Source organism: Cyclopterus lumpus, chromosome 7 (assembly GCF_009769545.1).
Source record: "Cyclopterus lumpus isolate fCycLum1 chromosome 7, fCycLum1.pri, whole genome shotgun sequence".
Lineage (NCBI taxonomy): Eukaryota > Metazoa > Chordata > Actinopteri > Perciformes > Cyclopteridae > Cyclopterus > Cyclopterus lumpus.
The window spans coordinates 9,046,604-9,067,265 of record NC_046972.1 but is presented as its reverse complement, the minus strand read 5'-3'; the positions used below and the strand labels follow the sequence as shown (position 1 = coordinate 9,067,265).

Below are 20,662 nucleotides of genomic sequence, written 5' to 3'. Positions count from 1 at the left end.
TAACACATCACACAGAAAGGCACTTCCCATTTTATTACTCCTCTAATGTAATAGCCTTTTGATGACGCTGCCATGGAAACAAGCGTTGTTTCAAGACAGATTTATGTGAGCTGTCAAGGGCCATTTATGCACACGGTACATTTCCATGCCAACGATCGACATTATCTGCCAAATAACACAAATAATCTAATATGATGTCTCAAAGCCGGATGAATAAAATGTCACACAATGCACATTTCCAGGTTAGGCAGATAAACTGTAATCGTGTAATAATGGATTTGTCAGCCATGATAACTCCTCTTGAGAGGCTCGATAAACAGATAATGAATAATGTATAGTAAAACACAAAAGTTGTAATAAAATAAGTCATCATAGGAAAAGGTATACTTGTTGACAAATACAAACTGCATCCAACTCGTAAATTACAAACCATTTATTAAAGGTTGATATGAAATACTAAATGTTACTTAGGGGCTAAGTAAAGTGTTACCTAATGTCATTTACATTTTTTTTAGCTTGCGTTTTGTTTAAATTTTTTTAGCTTGCGTTTTGTTCTATTAGTAACCCATTTAGTGTCAGCAATTTACTTCAGTTTAACAATTTACTACAGAGATCTGCAAAGTTCTTATAGGCCGCATTGGGAAATCATATTTGAACTTACTATATGAAAATGATCTGTTTTGTGCATGTGATGATGCGGTTGATAACGATGATGCTTTCCATTAAGACTGTTTCTATTAGCCTAAAACTGTTGCACAGTAATGTACATTATCCTGTAGTTAATACATTAGCAGCTGCTGCGCTCGCTCTTATACGTTCCCCTCTACAGCCGAGAAGGACCATAAGTGTTCAAGGTATTTGGCTTTTTGTTAATAAGCAGTATTTAGAGCCCTTATCAACACTAGGCTTTGTCCCAGGCTGGGAAACTTGCAGCAGCTGTGTTAGGAGTTGAACCCAAACTCAATTTAAACCTACAAACTAATTGGGTAAATAGCACAAACTATGTTTGTAGGCTTTCTACTTCTATATTTGTGAACAATGAGTACAATGTACATATAAGCTACAGTGACCTTCTTCATTGCAATAAAAAAAATTAAAAATCCTCAACGTTTATGTTTGTTGCATTTTCAAACAGCCCTCTGTTGTCACTTGGTCTTATGCATACCTGCTCTCATATGACGCACATGCATTTCTTAGATGATTTATGTTTACGGGTCAATGGAGGGAGGAGACTGGCCAGAGTTCATAAACATTGATCTGAATGAGATAGCATTTCCTCTCATTTCCTCTCACTGTCAACTTCAGGGAACAGTCCGGGAAAAGAAAAGAAAAGCTGATCTTTTCTCCAGAGCTTCACACTTGAGACACTTGAGACACTTGATTTGTCCAATGAAGGCTTCCCGTCTCCACTGGAGAGCTCGTCTGGTTTTCTATGTAAATGACTTGTTTCATGATGTTAAAACTAACTTCCTCGCATGAGAACCAATGACCAGACTGAACCTGCTGCTAACAAGCAGAAACAGGCAGGTGGTCGAGGTGAGACCATCTTCACTTTTTATATTTAGTGTCTCTTTATGTCACCCTGTTACCCCACATTACAACGTGCTAATAGTTCATTGTGAGATGAGAGCATTATGAAACACCAGAGTCCTTCACTGTCCTCACAATACCTTCAGAATGTGCACTTCCATTGATCTAAACACGTTCTCTCCCACTATTTCTCAAATGGCTGCAGTCAGACTTCCTCTTTCTTTCACTGCGAGATGAGACTTTGTTGTATTTATTCCTTATTCTGAAAGGACAGTTTCCTCTGAGACACAACGTCTTTTATGAAGCAGCACTAAAGCGAGCTTTGCAACATGACTTGCTGCTGCTGCCTGATGAAGCACTTCATATTATATGTATCTGATGAACACTGATGAATTATTCGGTTGAAGGTTATTTCTTGAGTTTGTGCCGGAGGAATGTGTCCACTCCACAGAGACCGGCCAGCTGAATCACAGGTCAAAGGTGACGGAAGCTCTCACAACTCTGTCGTCAGAAAACACATAGAAACAACACAAGGACACACGCACACACACACACACACACAAACATACACGCAGCATCACAACGCAAATAACAGCTCATCTGCTCATCTCTTTGCCTGTTTCTCATGACCTGACAACTCCTTTAACGCAATGTGTGTGTGTGTGTGTGTGTGTGTGTGTGTGTGTGTGTGTGTGTGTGTGTGTGCATAATGTAAGAAGATGCCACAGAAAAAACCCTAAGAATGTGCACTTGCATGTACTTGGATTTACTGTGAGGTGTGTTATAAGGCTTTTAAATATCTTTGTGGGAAATCGCATACTCCCTTATGCTCCATTGTCAGTCTCTAGACATCTCCTTATTACTGAACTTTTCGGTATTTAAAAGTCGGGTAATTTTTTGATGTTCGCCTTCTTCTCTCTTCATTCACTCTTTTTGTTGTTCCACGGGGAGGAAATGGATGAATGCGAGCTCAGCGAGACGGAAGGGTGGTCTGAAGGTTTCTTAAGAGGATGAAACACAAGTCTCACCTTCACTTAACAAAGCCAAAATCCTGTAAGAATTTAAGGGTTTGTGTTAAGTGTATCCTTCAGAAGCAGCAGAGGTGTTACTGAGGAAGTTAAGGAGGAAGAAATAAGGGAGGGGTAAATACTGTATGTCAATATTTAATATGTGAAGTCTCAAAATATACAATATCCAGTCGCAAGTTAACACAAAGTATTCTTTATTTTACCATTACCATACAACATATTTATGGTCTTTTTGGTTACTTTAAAATCGTATTTCATGTTTGTTACTTCAATCTGCAGACTTAAAAAGTAAATTCATCCGCGTCTTCTTTTAAAGACAGACGTGGATATCGATGATAAATGTCATGGGGAGAAAGAGTTTTCATCTGATTCACCTCATCATACGTAGTGTAATCCTTGTATGCTTGTGTCTGCAGTATGGAGAGACCGGTGTGTGTATGTGCGTGTGTGTGTGTGTACACTTGTACACACTGTGCTATGCTGTCATACATCAGCGCCATGCTGGGAGACTGCTCAGCATCCTGCCACTGCTGTCGCTGATCAAATAAGGCACAGGGCTGCTGTCACACAGACTGGTGCATACACACCAGCACACACTCACACACACACACACACACACACACACACACACACACACACACACACACACACCTCTAAATGTGGTCATCGAAACATCAATCAGGCTACAAAGTAACAGCTGCACTGCCAACAGATGGATCTGTTCCATCAGAGTTAATGATTCGGTATTTATATCTTAGGATGTGGAAAAAGATCTGTATCTGAGTCGGTTCCATGCAGGTGGTTGAGGAAAGTCACGGTGCAGGTTGGCAACAAACGCTCTCATCCAAACATGAAGCAGACACACTATTTATTGAAAGAATCAGCTCAGTTTATGCATCCCTGTCTTTTTTTACCATAACTTACACAGTCATCACTTTTTTTGTGTTTGTGAGTCTGATAATATTTGTTATATGTGACAAGAGGTGAACATGAACCAATAGATGCCTGAAACATTCAAAATGATACACTGACATTTCTAAAACATGGTGAACAAAACAATGATCTGTGATATAGTATCCCTAAAAATACACTATGTCTGGTGCAGTGGTGAGTATGTGCACATGTGTTTCATGTCCCCAGAACGGGTGTAATTATGTGGAAAGAGTACATATTCAACTTTTTAAATATTCATATGTGCCTTCAGGGTCCATTTACTGACAATGCTGGTCCTGTTTACCAGATCATGCTTCACACAGGCACAGAGACACTAAAGGTTTACAGATCCGGATCTATAATGCATTTCTCCTTCCACGTATACAGTAAAGACATCAAGGGGGGCAGGGTAGTGGATTTGACCCTAGATCAGGATTTTATGTTACATTTTCAGGCCAGCAAGAGATTCAGAAGTCGGGTCCATCTTTCTTTAGGCTTTTGTAGTCGGTGCCGATGGCCACAAACTGGGGAAGAAGAAGACAATCAAACTGAGTGGAAGCTTGATATTGTTGTGCTAAGAAATCATGTCTGTCTCCAATCCCACATGCAAACAGAGATGTGTCCATCAAATTACAAGTAGAATGCCGTCTCAGTTTCCTCACAATGAATACTTGTAGTGTGCGGTATTACCTTGTACTGGTACGTGGGATCAAGTTTATTCCATGGCTCTGGGTTATTGGTCTTGTTCCAGCTAAACACATAGATAGATACGGACATAATTGGTATAAGTTAGGCTCTTTGGGAATCTGAGTGACATGAATAAGGCTCTCATTTCAGACCTAGCAAGCCAATATTTAGTCAAGCGATCTGATACCCCTGAGAGACGGGATATTTTATACACAGCATAAAAGAAAACATAAAAACAAATGCGACCAAAAGTTGTGGGTGAGATTCAAACTCAGCACACATTCCTGCTTTAAGCCAGCTGTGCCATCAACAGGACACTCTTCTAATAATGTCATCTAGCATGAAAAGAATCACTGCAAATAAAAGATGAAAGGCCTGCAAAGAGACAATACAGTGCACTATCCTGTGTGCTCGCGTTTAAAACACTTAGCTGTGTCTGCTGTTATTGCAGTATCATTATGGGTAAATCAACAGTTTGGATAGCAGCAGGAGGAGAGGAAGTCCAGGCAAGAGGCGACTGGAGGGGAAAATGAAAGCGAGCGGGGATCCCTGTAGTCAGTAACAATCATAAAACAAATCTCTCAGCTTGGTTATAGTGTAAAAAGTGTATTCATCTGCCCTCCCCATGCCTTATTAAAATGTTAACACATCTGCATATGAAAATTAAGTTAATAATTTCCTTGTTTACTCATCCTAATCTGGTGGTGTACGCCTGTGATCGAGCTGAAAGGAGTCATTGATTCTTCTTTGGAAATGGTGGGCTAATTGTCCTCAAATAATATGAAAACAGAACTAAACAAATGTCTAAACCAAAGGAAAACACTCGTAATAAGCTAATTAGCAGATTCCTTGTGCTTGGTGACAATTTGTTTGAAGAATGATGCAAAGTTCCAGATGCTCAGTATCAATATTGAACCCAATATAGATTTTTACATCATTGAACAGGGAACTGTGTTGTTAGTAAACTGCTCAAGAAGGCCACCAAACATATTACATATTATCTCCATTGCAGCTCATCAGAAATCCTTACGTGACATGGGGTCCTTTAGCCAATCGGACCAGATACAGAGATGCCCCGCCCATTCCCAGACCGATGAAGAAGAACTGGGGGATGAGCTGCAGAAACAACATTTTATTTTACATAAATAGATTTTTGTGCACAGCCTGAAGCTTTTAAAATAAGACTTAAGAGTGGTGTGATTCTTTAAGTGCATACAGTGACCTTCACCCCCTTGGCGTTTTTTCCTATTTTTTTGCGTTACAACCTGGAATTTAAATATATACTTTTTTGGATTTTACGTAATAGACCTGCAAAAATTAGTCAAAGTTAGTAAAGTTTAAAAAAATACAATAAAATACAAATAAAAACCTGAAAAGTGCTGCGTGTGTATGTATTCACCACCTATGTGTTGAAGCCCTAAATAAGATATGGTGCTATCTGGTGTTTACCTTGAGAGGTCACATCATTAGTTCAATAAAGTCCACCTGTATGCAATCTTAGTGACACGTGAACAGTGACATCACCATCATTAAATCCATGGCACCACAACAAACGCACAGACCACTGATGATGAAGGTCCTCCCTGCCTCGTCTGTGAGTGTTGGCGCTCCGTTAGATCATGTGACTGATCATGTGACACACAGTCTGTTTTATGACATATACAAACAAAATAGGTATAAACTAAACACAGTACAGTGCAATATTGTAACGCATTATGCAGTAAATGTTGAATTAATGTACTGTTACTGTTGTGTATTTACTTCTTGTACTTGTACTCTTGTGGACAGTATGTGACTGTTTACTGGATTAGTTACTGTCCCAGAGACTACGCAAATATAAAAACACATTCTTGAATTAAGAAAGTTAATTAAATTAAGTTAAACTAAGCTTTTTTTCATCTCACTTATTTCATTGTGAGAAACTCTCCTCTGAATCACATGCCAGCCATCAACAGTGACAACAAGTATCATTCCAAATTCCTATTAAATCCCTATATTATTTGTCACTTCCTGTATGCAGATTACTGTAACAGCTCTGACAATTAACTATCTATTTTAAATTATACTCCACAAAGGTTTTTAATGAAGTGGGAAATGTTTTTGCTGGAGTAGATGAGATTTACAGCAGCCTACGGTTCAACCAAATGCATCCTTTATATGTCACTTCCTGTCAGCAGATTATAGTTACTGCAACAACTCTTAATTAACTGGGCTGCGTCCACCTGCTGACACACAGTACCGTGGTGTGTTTCTATGTGTTCTTAAGGCTATTAAAGTACTGCGCTTATTCACAGGAATATAACACACTTTTTACTCCACTCAAGATATTTGACAGCAGCAGTTACTTTTCAGATTATGATTTTACATTCAAAACTATGTGCTAAGCAGTTAAAATACAATGCATTTAAACATTTCAGATGTCTATGAGTTGTTCACAGTTCAACCAAAGAGGGATTGATTCTCTCGTTATGATTATAAATATGTGTCTCAGAACCTTTCCTTCCCCATTAAACATCTCACAACCTCTCAGATTAATCTTGCGACCCTCTGGAGGGGCTCGACCCCCAGGTTTGCAACCGATGGACTAACAGACAAAAGGCTACAATGCCTCTTAAGCGTTGATGCATTAGTATTAATTGTAATGTCATAATGACAAATCAGTCACAGGGGATGTTTTTCTGCAAACTTACTTTTGATACTTTACATTTTGCTGATCAAAGTTATATACTTTTACTAATATGCATGATTTTTACTTAGCTTGTTTGATTTGTACTTACTTACAGATACCATAATTGTAATTACTCTACTTAATAGAAAAGACCACTGAAAGATGGTCAGAGAGAGAAAAACATGTTTTACTGTCAGGTTAAGATCTTCAGCAAAAAGACTGAATAATAATCCCGCCTGTCTTTAATTCTGTCTGTCTGTCACACTCTGTCTGTCTGTCACACTCTGTCTGTCTGTCACACTCTGCCTGTCTGTCACACTCTGTCTGTCTGTCACACTCTGCCTGTCTGTCACACTGTGCCTGTCTGTCGGTCTCTCTCACATTCAGACATTGTGCTAACTTGTCTCTTTACATGTGATTAACTCACTGTCTGCTGTGAGACTGTCTATCTGCTTACACAACACTGAAATCATTCACTCCTCAGAATCACTACTCTGAGCTCTACGGTGGTGAATCGGACATTTACTCAAGTACTGGAATATGTTGCACTGCCCACTGTCTGTCTCTCAGCTGGTCTGTCTGAAGATAACATATGAAGGAGAGGAGAGTCTCGTCGGGATTTCTTCCCTGCAGCTTTTCTGTCACTCTCTCTCACTCTCTCTCTCTCTCTCTCTCTCTCTCTCTCTCTCTCTCTCTCTCCCTCTCCCTCTCCCTCTCTCTCCCTCTCTCTCCCTCTCTCTCCCTCTCCCTCTCCCTCCCTCTCTTTCCCCCTCTCTCTCCCTCCCTCTCTCTCCCTCTCTCTCCCTCTCCCACGGGAGGTCGATGACAAGAAGTTAACACTCTGTCACTTCGCTCTCTGACAGCATAGCTGGTTAAAAGACAGAAATAATCCCATCCCCTGTAGCGACACCTCATATTTTTACTACTCATCTCCTTAAAACTTTGATTTTGTCAGTTTAGATTTAGGAGGTTTGTTCGGGTCATTGGTGTGTTTTTAAGTCCTAAGCCTCTCTCAGTTTGGCTGGATTTGAAATGAGCCAGTGGAGAAACTTAACCTGCTTATTAAGAGTTAAAATAAGATTAGATGAGACCAAATGAGTCTTCTGATCACGTCAATTAATGTACCGATACTCTATAAACGCTCCAGGCAATCATCAAGTGTCTGTTCCTGTATTTTATTAACTAAAGCTAGAACTGATATTAACATACAGCATATCAAGTTAATTGTGAATGAATTTTCTTAGAAATAAAACAAAAATATATTACATACATTTCTATGTAATGTTATTAATATTATAATGATAGCATAGAAGACATACATCGGGTTTGGAGCCTTAAAAAAACATTTTAACCTGAATTTTGAAGCATAACTAGTGATGGAGCATTAGCTTCAGCTAGACCTACGATACATAACATTACTGTTACAGTAAATAAACAACACTTAATTTCTAGTTAACCAAAATGCATTTACATTGATGTTAATGTGTCATCGTTGTTGAATAATATGCGGGGAGTAAACCAACATCATAGCATTTCTTTTCTCCAGAACATCTGACTCACTATTAGAAACATTGGTGCTGTCCAAATGATGATGATTCAGAAAAGAAAATCGACATTTTAATAAATATTTTACAAGCACAATTAACCATTTCAGCTAAAACCCAAAGGTTATCAACAAGTTCCAACTTTTTGGAAATGAAAACAAGTTGTTGTCACTGACAAAAAAAGTACTAAAACGACACAAACAGGAAAGTATAAAGAATAAAATATAAAGATGATTTACCCCAGGGTGTCTCTTAGCATGCTGTACCACTGTCCGGAATACCATTGCTCCTGTTTATAGAAATTAAGGAACAATACAATGAAATGATTCAGTCAGTGTTTCAGGCCCTTGATATCCACAGACAGGCAGTGCACAGACAGGATTTAGACCTGTTGCTCTCTCATGTGGAGGGAGGAGAGGAGGAGGAGGAGGAGGAGGAGGAGGAGGAGGAGGAGGAGGAGGAGGAAGAGGAGAAAGAGGTCATTTACATCTGATTACAGCAACTTCAGCTCCTTTGTTTGGGTGATTACTCTGTGCTGGACACTGTGTAACAGTTTATATTCAAACGATAGGATTTCATCCTTGTAAATATGCATTAGATATCCAGGCCAGAGGTGAGGCTCATATCACAGTGTTCAATCAGAAGAAGCTCAAAGGCCTTGTATCCCTCATTTCCTTTGCTGCATTTGAAGACTTTCGACCCTTAGGGAGCTGACTGGAGGAAATGGAAAAGCATACAAACACTGTGTCCTTTTAAAAAGGCCACTGGGGAATATCTGTATTCTATGGTCTTCTTCAGTTGGCCTAAACATATCTGTAAAGATGTATCCAGTGTTAAGAAAAACACAGTTCAACTGAAATCTGCTCCACCAAAGAGAAACCTCCTTGCGGTTTACATGGGGCTGCAATTGAAGACAGTTTTTGCATGAGCATTTTCTGTTTTTCAGTAATGACGTTAAACAAATGTTCAGTAAACTATTGGTGAGAAGAAATAGTGCAAATAATGCAATGCAAAAAACAACAAATGATACCAAACTTCACAGCGGTCAAGTTGTGTCTTCTTCAAAAACACTCAGGGAAGCGAGCCCTTTGTATTCTGGCTGAACACATTATTATGTTGGCAACTGAAGTCAGGGACAATCCCAAACATAATTATGCACCACAATCACCACGATTGTACCCTTTAAACACTTAAAAAGGTTAATCCGCACAGTGACTGACCTAGATACACTTTGACATACAGACAGAGAGTTGAGAAACTTGGCAACTCAGCTTATTTATCACTAAGGGCAAAAGAAGTATCAGTGTTATGCAGCTGATTTTTTAATTTTGGGTCAATCAAAGGGAAATTGTCCCAGCAAGTGCTTCACTTGCGGTTCAGTCTGGAGATTAGCTCTCATCATGTTTAACCCAGAGGAAAACATGATGGAAACATAACACAATGACGCCTCAGGAGCAGAATAACAATGTCACCTTCACATTAACACTATTAGTTCCTTTTGAGCTCATGAGGCGCTCACAGGGTGGATCTCTCTTTTGATACCATTTTCATCTTGATTCATGATCTCTCAACCCCAAAAGTGATGACATAAACCAAAAATAAAACAAAGGTCAACAATGTGACAACCCCCCATTCTATTTAATGGACCAGTGTCTCTGATTCATTGCACTCCAGTGTGTGTGTGTAGCCAGGTGGACTATTCATTCAACCAGTGTCTTACACAGCTGCTTTAAGGAGAAACTTCCTCCAAAAACCTTCTCGGCTCAAATCTCCTTCTGGACCCCCTGTAGGTTTGACAGGTGCTCTGGAAAGTTTGTAGCTGATTCCCGTCACTTACAAAGGATGCAGTAGTGACATGTTTTCACAGAAATAAAAGAAGTATGAAGACATCTACAGAAACTTCTCAAACAACTCCTGTGACATATTCAACTTTTCCTCTCAAAGCAAATGCTATTCATGTTCAAAGTCATTTAAATAGGTTCAAAATAAAATGTCAAAGATATGGATAAATGCACTATTTCTGTATCTTGGTATTTCCTTCCTCAAACCTCTGCAGCAGTGGGAAGCATATGTGAGCAATAGTGAAGTGGATTATGCTGCGATTGCTACTTTTTTCACTGTGTAAACCTTTGTTCTTTGTGAGGGAAACTCAAAACCTTGTATTGACACTTTTCAAGACTAAAGGAGGCGAGTGTTTCATAATCAAATGATTTTGAGTGGAATATCCCTTGAACATCAATCCCTGTAAACAATACGTGAAATCTTACCAAAGAATAATGATTGGTGGGTAAAGATACAGAGCGGTTTGTCAAGACTTGTCCTGGTTCAGTTTATAATGGTGCAGCCCTGGTGCAAACACTGAATGATTGTTGAGTTGGAAAATCAATCCCACAAAACAAACAGTAATCAACCATGGATGTTTTTACGAGCATAATGTGAATTTGGTTGTTTCTTGAATCTAAATAAATAGTTTGGCAGAGGTCAGATGTAAAAGGCTTCTCACATGAACGCATCAACTCCAAAGACTTCTCAAAACAAGTTGTGGCTTTCAGTGGATCAAAGTTACTATGTACACAAACTACTGCAAATGATAATTAGAAATTAAACAACCTAAAAGTGGATAGAAAATAGTTTCAATTCGTTCCACCTCAACAAGCTGCAACAGCTACTGCTTACATGTACTTTTGAAACTTAAATTAAATTGTGTTGCTAAAATGTCTCCATTTTACATTAGTAACACTTTCAAATGCAGCATTTCTCAGTGTAATGGGAGATTTTTATAGTGTGATATTGCTAAATGATCTGAATACTTCTTCCATCGCAGCTGGCTTTGAGCTACGGTAGGAAAGAAAGTAACACATCATCTCAAACACAATGAGCTTCACTAGTGAGGCATCATGCGTAGTCGGTTCAAGCTGTAGCCCCATTTCCAGTCCCCACTGTGCAGGCGCCCCATGCAACTAGAAGTCGCTAGAAACAAGAGCATGATCCCTCACAGGCTTCCCACCCTTAAACACAAGGCATGTTTGAGAGAGTCTGCAAACATGTTTCCCAGAGTGCAGAGTGAAGACAGGAAGCTTGGAGAGAAAGAGGTGGTTGTCTGCAACAAAGGTTGGAATGGATTTCAACATGTCTTCCTCTTGTGTACCAATGGGACATTCTGTCAACAGGCTATTTTAAACTCTGTAACCATCAAAACGAGAACAAAATAAGTGGATCATATTGTTGCTTCCAGAATGATTCATGTGTGACATGCAGGGTCAAGTTTTACACACAAAAAACAAAGAAAAATAAGATGAAATGAGATTGTCCAACCATTGAAAAAATAAAAAAAACTCCTAGTGCATCTGTCACACCGCCAACTGCAGCTCCTTATTTCGTCCTCCCCTCTGACACAGGTCTGTATGACATGAGTTCAGCTCTGCCTGCTGCTCCTGCTGACCTGCAGCAAAGCGCTCACAGAAAAATCCTCATAATTGGGCATGATGGCACAAACAGTGCCCACTCAGGTACAATACAGTGCAGACATACCTCCGGTATCCCATGAGCTGTTTGGTAGAGAATTTATTTAGAAACATAACGATGACGCATATTGGTCCGAGCAGTAAATTTGACATCTGGCAAGTTGGCAGTGGCGGGGGGGGGGGCTAAAAGCAGGTATGAACATGGATAAAAGTGGGCACCTTGACCGCCCATCACATGTTTTTATTATTTTGAGCATATTCTGAAGGGCTCAGAAGGACCAGGCCAACACAAATATAAACCGTAATGAGATTATTCACCAACTGCTTGTTAATGCTACACACATTGGCATCCCCCATTAGCCAAACACAGCTATCTAGAAAGGTTGAACCTGCAGTTGAATTTATTTTCTCCCCTCAAATATCAATAAGAAAGTCAGTCTGAAATGTAGTGTAGCCATATAAATTAATCCTGTTTACTTGCCTTTACACATAAAAGAGTGGCTTGTTTTTCTCCCCTTTTAATCCCTCTTGTTAAATTTGAGCCAATCACCCTGCAGTCAGAGACCTGTTTTGGCTCCGATTAGTCTCGCTCTGCCCTGCTGTGGAAACCATGGGGTTGTGTGTGTGTGTGTGTGTGTGTGTGTGTGTGTGTGTGTGTGTGTGTGTGTGTGTGTGTGTGTGTGTGCTGCTGCTTGAGAAGAAACAGAACAAGCTGGCAGACGGTTTGAACCCCGAGCTGTGGCTCATAATACAATTAGACCGCTGGGGTCTGTTGGGTTAATAATGTGGACCAACAAGGATCAAAGCAGTGCAGCAAGCACACCTGCAAGTCACCTGACAAATCTTCAGTGAGAGTCAAAACCTTTCGATCAGATGAGAGAGAAGTAGATGTTGGATACAAAGCACATGTTTTTTTTGTTTTTTAGCATCAATGGAAACCAACTGTGAGAATGTCTCTCCTTTAAGGAGATGGCCGACACGGCAGACTTTGCTGCGGTACTTGTGCATAAATCAGCTTCTCAGATGAAGTTTGAAACTCTTGGATTGAAACAAATCAACGAGACATAAGAGGTAAATCTAAATGTATTGTATAATAGATCTGCAATTGTGACATGCTCAGTCATAGAGGCTGAAAATATGCAGACTAAATTTTATCTGCGCACTCTAGTGATGTAAAACTATATTGCAACACAAGATCATGCTGCATTGAAAGGGTCAGTTCACCTCTAGTCTCATCTTTCCTTTTTAGTTGCATCTATCTTTTTTGATTTATTAGTCAAGGTTTGGATATATTTGTCTGAACTGCAAATAAATTAGCAACTTTGATAATGGATTTATCGTTTCACTTATTTATTCAAACAAAAACAAGCAAACATCCTTGTGTGTGTGTGTGTGTGTGTGTGTGTGTGTGTGTGTGTGTGTGTATGTGTGTGTATGTGACAGGACTGAGGAAGGGAGACAGAAAATGTATTTTCAAAACACTTCAACTGTAACCAGTGAGACAGCTGCCTGACTTCCATCTCAATCTGCGATTCAATTAAAAGCAAACAGCTGTTTCCATTGAAGAAAATATATATTTTATTAAAAACATACAAACAACAAAATATATTTACATAGTATACGAAACATTCCCACGAGAACTTTTAAGATCATTCTTTTAATGACCATTCAATATGAATGGTCTCTTGTGGTTTTGCAATGCATCATGGGAATAAAACAAAGCTGTATTTCCAACAAAGTTCCAGTCAGAAGTTACAAAAGTCACAGGAGACCAAAAGCAGATCTATGAAGATCGAGAACAGACAGTAAGTCTCTTCCCATTACCGAATGGTGAACTTCTTGGTTCATAAGAGGAAATGTTCTCCGTCTTAATATTGTAAAAACAACTACGGCACCTTCTATTTCTGAGCTGATGTTTTTGATTGTGGCGTGTTTCTTATAATGGTCACGATAACAGAGATCCCCGTTTAGGAGGAAACCAAAGTAACATTAGCAGCAACAGTAGAACAGGGGGGGATCAGGTCAGACGTAACCATGGTGACAGCAGCAGAAGCTCCGGTAGATGTCGGGGTGGTAACAGAGGGCTCGGTGGGGCGAGCTGGAACTGGTTTGGTGATTTTAATGGGAACAAAGACATTAGAAGCACAGTGCTCGCTCAGGTACTCGCCCCCTTTCTCCTCGTACTCCTGTCTGCTGATCCAGCCCTCTGCTGCTCCTCCCTCTCCGCTAGGTGGATGCTGCAAGGCCCAGTCTCTCGCCCCGTACCAGGCGTCCAGGGCCGGCCGCAACGCCATTGTCACCTGAGACGGAGTCAGTCAGAGTTCAAATGTATTAACGAGATTTCGTCTTGAGTATTTGGGCAGCAAAGCCCAAGTCTACGCCGTGTTTGTCACATCAAATGACATAAAGCCATAGAAGCAATATTTATCATCATTGGTCGACATCTGAAACGTGTGAAGTAGGAATGTGTAATGCTACATAGGGTTTTAAAAAGGGACCTTGTACCTTAAAGTGTGACTGGAAGGGCCTCATAGCCAGCAGTTCTCTCTCCACCCTCTGCTTCATACCGGGGTACTGCATGTTCCCTCCTGTCAGAAACACATTGCTCACCAGCGCCTCCTGCTGCTCCGGTGTGTACCTGCATGTGGCACAGAAGTAAAAATGCATCAATGGAAATAGTATATCTATCAATAAACTATCAGTTCTGAACATGAATGTTTGAGACGGGCGTTAGCGATCCATGTTCGTATGCTTCGTCATTACCTGGCAAGGACGTACTGCAACGTCTCCATCAGTCCCATCTGGTCCTCTCCGGTTGGAGAGGGCTGGAACATGATCTCTGGACACCGCAGACGCTCCGTCCCTACAAACAGCTGGTGGTACTCTGCCATGTTGAACACGGGCTGGAGAAAAGACAAAAGTTCATTCTAAACGCTAGCTTCCTTACCGTTCTGCCACAAAAACTTAACACAGCCCAGAAAGTTTTTCTAACACATTCTGCCACACAGTAAACTTGCAGATAATTGCCTGCACGGCATTAATGAGGATCTAAATATCTGTCTGGGAACCTCCAGTGTCTCTGTGCCGCTACCTGAATGACATTAGCAGGTTTCTCTGGCAGCGTGTCCTCAGGGAAGTCAGGATCAATCAGCGCCACTCCATCTCCCTCGTCCATCGGCGACTCCAGCTCAGACACCTGGCAGAGAGCAACAGAACAGCCTCAGGCTTCATGTGAGCTGCAGCACATCGACTGCAGCAAACAAGGACAGATCCAGTCAAGCCCTGCAAGCGCATTCACGCCGATGACGTGCAGACCTAATTAATAACTGGAACATTTGAATGTGACCTCAGCTCAGTGGTTCTTAAGTAGATCAGCTGCTGTCAATACTTGTGTGGAGAATACAGTGTCCACTTTGCTTCCTTATTCTGTGCAGCCATTTTGATATGTCACCACAGGGTAAACACAAGTGTAATTAATAACACTAATCAAGGTCATATTCTATTTAGTGTGTCACAGCCATTCCAGTGAGCCAGCACACACACATTACTGGGGCCTTGGCCCCCCCTAAATGGAACAGGGTCAGAAGCTGGTATTTACCCAGCAATGACTTGTCAAAATGGCTGCTCTGAAAAGGGCCTGTTACTGTTGGCAACTGAAGTGTTTGCATTTCCTAACTTGCAGCCAAGTACATCAAAATAAAACACTGCTTATATAACTCTGCTAAACACTCCTGTTATTCTAGCAAGTGTTGGAGTTTTTAACATTAATTGATTGCCAACCATACAATGTGATTTTATCCAAATGTTTTGTCAGACACACAGCCTCAAAATACGGAGACGGTACTTGCAAGTGAACAACAAATCAAGACTTCCTGATTCTGTTTCTCACTGATTTGGTTGGTAACACCCACCTCAGTCTTTCCCTCCGCTCCGTCGCTATGCAGCAGTTTCTGTCGGCCCTGCTCCACAGCCAGCTGCAGTTTGTTGATGTACGACTGCAGCTCCTCGGCCGAGTCCATGTTGAGCTCCACCAAGTTCTTATGAAACTGATCCAACAGGCCGTCCTCCAGCAGTTCCTGCACACAAACAAACCTGTGTTTAGTGAGAGCTACTTTTTATTTCAGATGTTTTAAAGTTATTGTTCTACAGAACAATGAGCCTTTTTGTAGTTTGTCTATTTGTAATCATCAGATGTAAAGGGGTCAAAAAGTCTTCCTGTATGTCAATGGCATCCGAAAGAACCTAAAAGGCTTTAGGAGAAACCACAAATGATGCGATCGGGCTCTTGCCTGCACTGCCAGAAGTCTGTCCAGCCTCTCTTGGTCCTGCAGCAGCTTCTCCTCCCGGCGACGAGCGTTGATCTCCTGAAGCCGTCGAAGCTGCTGGGCTCGTCTCTCCTGCCTCTCCTCCACACTCACGCAGCTGCCCGGCACCTTACCGGAGAAAGGAAGCTGCATGCGGTGAACCTCCCGCTCATAAAACTCTGGGCTGCGCCACTTTTCCAGCTCTGTGGAGAATGCAACAAAGACGGAAAGGAAAGTAAATGGCAAATGGACCTGTACTTGTACGGCACTTTTCTAGTTTTCCGAACACTCCAAGCACTTTAACACTACATGACATCATTCACACACATTCATTGTCCACTGATGGGAGGAGCTAATGATCCACCTGCGCACCAGCAGTAACTAACATTCACACACAGTAGGCACAGCTACAAGAGCAATTTTGGGGTCGACATGGGATAGCGGAGTCGGGGAATCGAACTGCTGATTATCTGATTGAAGGACGACCCCACTCACCACTGATCCACAGTTACCCAAGTAGGTAGAAACAGCAAGGAAGAATGGGTTTAGGAGAAAATGCATGGCACTGTGGAGTTTATTAACGTTAGTTAAAAAACATTTCAAAATCTTAAACTCTAGGTTTATCAGCATATATGACTGTTCACACAGACACAATGTACCTTCATTGTAATCCACAGCAGTGTAGCTGTGTTCATGCAGCAGTTCCTCTACACGGCTGAGTGTGATGGCGGCGAGGTGACCTGGGTATTTCAGCTGGAGGAGGCGCTGCAGGTAGGACGCTGCCTGGCTCCCTGCCGCATTCACACGCTGACAGTTCAACGCATCAAACCTTGAACCAAAACCGTATCAAAGTTAGACTCTCCAGAGGAATGTGTGCGTGATTTCACTGAAGAGTCTAAAACAGTGGAGCAAAGTCTTTCTCAGAGTACAATAAGTTAAATGAACTTTGAAAGAGCGAATGCAACACAGAGGCGGTTGTCTGTGAATCCTCACCTGCCGTCGATAACCGGCAGGATGTGAGAGCAGTGGTATCCTGAGGACAGAACGATGCCAGTTTGTGGTGGCTGGAGGCTCCTTTGAGTGCTATTGTTGTAGAAACTGTACAAACTGTCCACGCCGTAGGAGACGTACGGGACGCGGTAGCACTCAAACAGCAACTCTGACATCATCTGCCGACAGTGCAGCGGGTTGCAGGGCGCCTCTGTCAGCACAATGGGGTGTGGCACACTGCCCTAGAAAAGCATGGGGAGAGTAATGCTGGTTGATAGACTGGATGTCATGGTGAGTTTGTTTTGATGTTGCATTTAAAACAGAAAGGGTTCAATATTACAAGCCTGCATTACTGTCCCATGGGGTATAGCTTTCTTTATCTTTGTGATTGGTTCTTTCCTCCTTTAATCTGCACCCCTGTCACTTTACGTGAAATGTATGGAGACTTTTAATGTTGATAACTTGAAATAAAATCTGATCCATCTATGTAGCACTAACTCAATAATATGTTAACTGTTTTATCGGGTTATGCAAAGCCAAAATAAACACTGGGATAAAGTGGAGAAAGGTAAACTTGAAATATTGTTTTTGAAAAGGCATTGAAGGACGTGGATGGCGTAGATGTTGTCCCCGCCCACCACTAACCTCTGAGCCGATGCCCAAGTGAGTGAACACATAGTCGAACATGAGCTCCTGGATCTCGAAGTTGACCACCACGTTTCGGTCAAACTGGCTCTTCAGGAGCCACCTCAGCGGCTCCAGGTTCGGGATGTCGTTACCGATCTGGGTCTCGCTGCGGGCGGCCCCTCTGCTGCGCGCGGTCACCGACTTGAAGAGCAGCCGCGGAGAGTCAAACTCCGCCGCTGGAGCCGCCCAGCCGGCCCGGGTCTGGAAGGAGCCGTTATCGATCACTATAGGGGCCGATGTAGGGGTCAGGCACTGGGCGGGGGTTTCAAAAATGGGGTCGGGAGATGTTTTACAGTCCTGAAATGAGAAAATTTGATAGACCGGTTCCTTTTTGGAAGCCATTTTGGAAGTGCGTCACTGCAAAATACAGCCGGGTAAAGTCTCGGTGTCGCCGACGTATAGTTCCCACTTGTTTTCAAATCAACTGTTCCTACTTTGCATGCATTAAACAACAATAATAGATTACAACGATGTAATAAAATACACGCTTTTGCTTTGCTGTCTAAAAAAAAAACAAAGTGTATCTCTTCAACTAAGGTTTGTAACATCAACGCATTTCATATCTGTACGTATCCGCATTTCCAACAAGGCTACTGCACGAAGGCTGCGGCCTTGAGCTATGGGGGAAACACACGCATGCGCAGTGTAACTGGAGCTGCGACGGTGGAGGCTTCCAGCAGACGGCGCTAGAAATGAAGGGATGGCGTCCACTCAGGCTCTCTAAGGTGCGCTCTGCCCGACAGAAGTGATGGTTAGACTCCTACAGTACGTTTGAATGGATGGCAGCCGAGATACAATAGAAGCTGTCCACATAAAAAAACATTTGAATAGCGTTTTCCCGAGATATTTTCAGTTTTAAACTTGAGATCAACGTTGGTTATCTGAATAAATCATCCTATTGTATGATCATGTGCCGGCTAATTAGCCTTATAATACTTTTACTTTTACTGCACATGTGTGGTTGTACCCGATGATATGACGCATGACAGCTCCTCTCTGCTTTTATTTCAATAAAAGTGAATTTTGAATGTATACCTTTTGCCACAAGAGGTCGTGCTATTCAAACGCCCTTTGAAATGAGAAACACTGGTTTATCCTGGTGGATTATTAGATAGGCAAAGGGCCTGTTTATTATTATTGTCCGACTGGATATAAACATCAAAGATTATCAAATTATGGTTTGAATATAAAACTGCTTTGTAGAAAATTGCAATTACACATTTGAATTGACCTAATCTCACTAAATAGTTGTTTGACCAGTCGATGAGAACTCGTGCAGCACAGTTTACATTTTAGTGGAGACCCTCAAATTTCCATATAAAGAAATGATGCAGCCATAAAAAAAAAAATAGCCTTTAATGTCTACAGAGCCATTTCCAATCTGTATGCAAACTAAAAGAGAGGTTTCAAGTCTCACTGACATTTTCTTCTAATCACTCGTCACCTCAAATCAGGGGTCAACTGAATAGATACGCTAGAAATGCATGAGTCCATTTTGAAGCTACATCTAAACCATGTGAACAGACATTTTCCCTTGGGCCCTGCAGATCCCTGATTTCTTTCTGTCTGCCATCCTGTTACTCAAAGCTGACCGAGTGAAGCCTCAGCTGGTGATGTGGGACACCTGCATATTTGAGCTACTGTACATCCCAGTCTGTTTCATTTCAGAAACTCCATGCACATGTTCACCTAAATTACATGAGTGTATTTCCCAATGGTTCAAATAAATCAAGAATAGCTGTTGATGTGTGTTTCAAGCAGTCAGTTAATGAACAAATGTACAAGGAAATATACTTACAGTATATATAAATATACTATACTACATAGATACATCGGATGTATGTATTAAAAAACGTCTCTCACATGTTTATTTAAAATAGAAGCACCAGTTTGTGCAGATAATCATTCTTGTGTTTTTCACGGCAGTTTTAATCCCTTTTGTCCAACATTTTGATGAATCAATATCTAAATTACCTTGGCCAATGCAGATCTTGAAAGCAAACTGAAATGTCAGACAAACATGCATCTGCCAGCTGTTAGTCAAACCCCTTCAATGCAGCACAAATAATCTACAAATCTATCTTTACTGAAGCAGCGTTCTACCAACATAATTTTTTGTTTCTAATCCCAAAGAAAGCCAAATATGTCAGTGATTTATTGTCTGCAGTAATGCTTACTGTAAGACACAGTATTTCTATTTGATGCAATCCTCCAGTCGATACACATGGCTTTCTCGAGTTTGAATATTCACTGCTATTGAAATTGAATTATGGCAAACTGTCTTTCACATTTGGATACATTTGATTTCTGCAGTTCAGATTAATACTGTTTTCTTAAATGTATAAACTGTCTGTATTTGCAGAAAGTGTGTGTGTGTGTGTGTGTGTGTGTGTGTGTGTGTGTGGTGTTACTGTATGATGCTTGATGGTGTGTCAATGAAGCACGAGCACAGTTCACTGCTCAGGCACAAAGCTCTAAGTGACTGCCGTCCCCCTCCTCCTGATGCTAATAAGCAGATCTGGGTCAGTTCACCCTCTCAAACAGAACACACACGTGGTTACACTGGCAAGACATACCAATCCACACTATCCACACATCCCCTCCCACACAAACATGCACATACGGTCACAAACTCAAATACAAATACACCCCCTTCTATTTCCTCTCGTCCCCAACACACACACACACACACACACACACACACACACACACACACACACACACTGACGTCCATTCTTCCCAGGAGGCAAGACGTGACATTGTGTCGCTGTCTGTGCACGACGCTCGGAGCTCTCTTCTTGTTGTGCTTGTCATCCAGGCAGCGGTG

The 20,662-nt window shown here is 41.4% G+C and overlaps 2 protein-coding genes across 2 annotated transcripts; both read right to left on the bottom strand.

Annotated features, from left to right (window-relative positions):
- Nucleotides 1-3,409: 3,409 nt before the first annotated feature.
- Nucleotides 3,410-8,786, bottom strand: ndufa4l2a (NDUFA4 mitochondrial complex associated like 2a). Its single transcript, XM_034537345.1, has 4 exons — nucleotides 8,630-8,786; nucleotides 5,209-5,294; nucleotides 4,182-4,242; nucleotides 3,410-4,015 (listed from the first exon to the last, which is right to left on the bottom strand). Exons 1-4 carry the CDS (start codon nucleotides 8,672-8,674, stop codon nucleotides 3,959-3,961), a joined length of 249 nt encoding a protein of 82 aa, XP_034393236.1. The 5' UTR covers nucleotides 8,675-8,786; the 3' UTR covers nucleotides 3,410-3,958.
- A 4,622-nt stretch (nucleotides 8,787-13,408) lies between these two features.
- Nucleotides 13,409-18,448, bottom strand: actr5 (actin related protein 5). Its single transcript, XM_034538304.1, has 9 exons — nucleotides 17,794-18,448; nucleotides 17,152-17,390; nucleotides 16,818-16,987; nucleotides 16,144-16,361; nucleotides 15,766-15,930; nucleotides 14,946-15,050; nucleotides 14,618-14,757; nucleotides 14,360-14,492; nucleotides 13,409-14,154 (listed from the first exon to the last, which is right to left on the bottom strand). Exons 1-9 carry the CDS (start codon nucleotides 18,175-18,177, stop codon nucleotides 13,822-13,824), a joined length of 1,887 nt encoding a protein of 628 aa, XP_034394195.1. The 5' UTR covers nucleotides 18,178-18,448; the 3' UTR covers nucleotides 13,409-13,821.
- Between the last annotated feature and the right edge of the window lie 2,214 nt (nucleotides 18,449-20,662).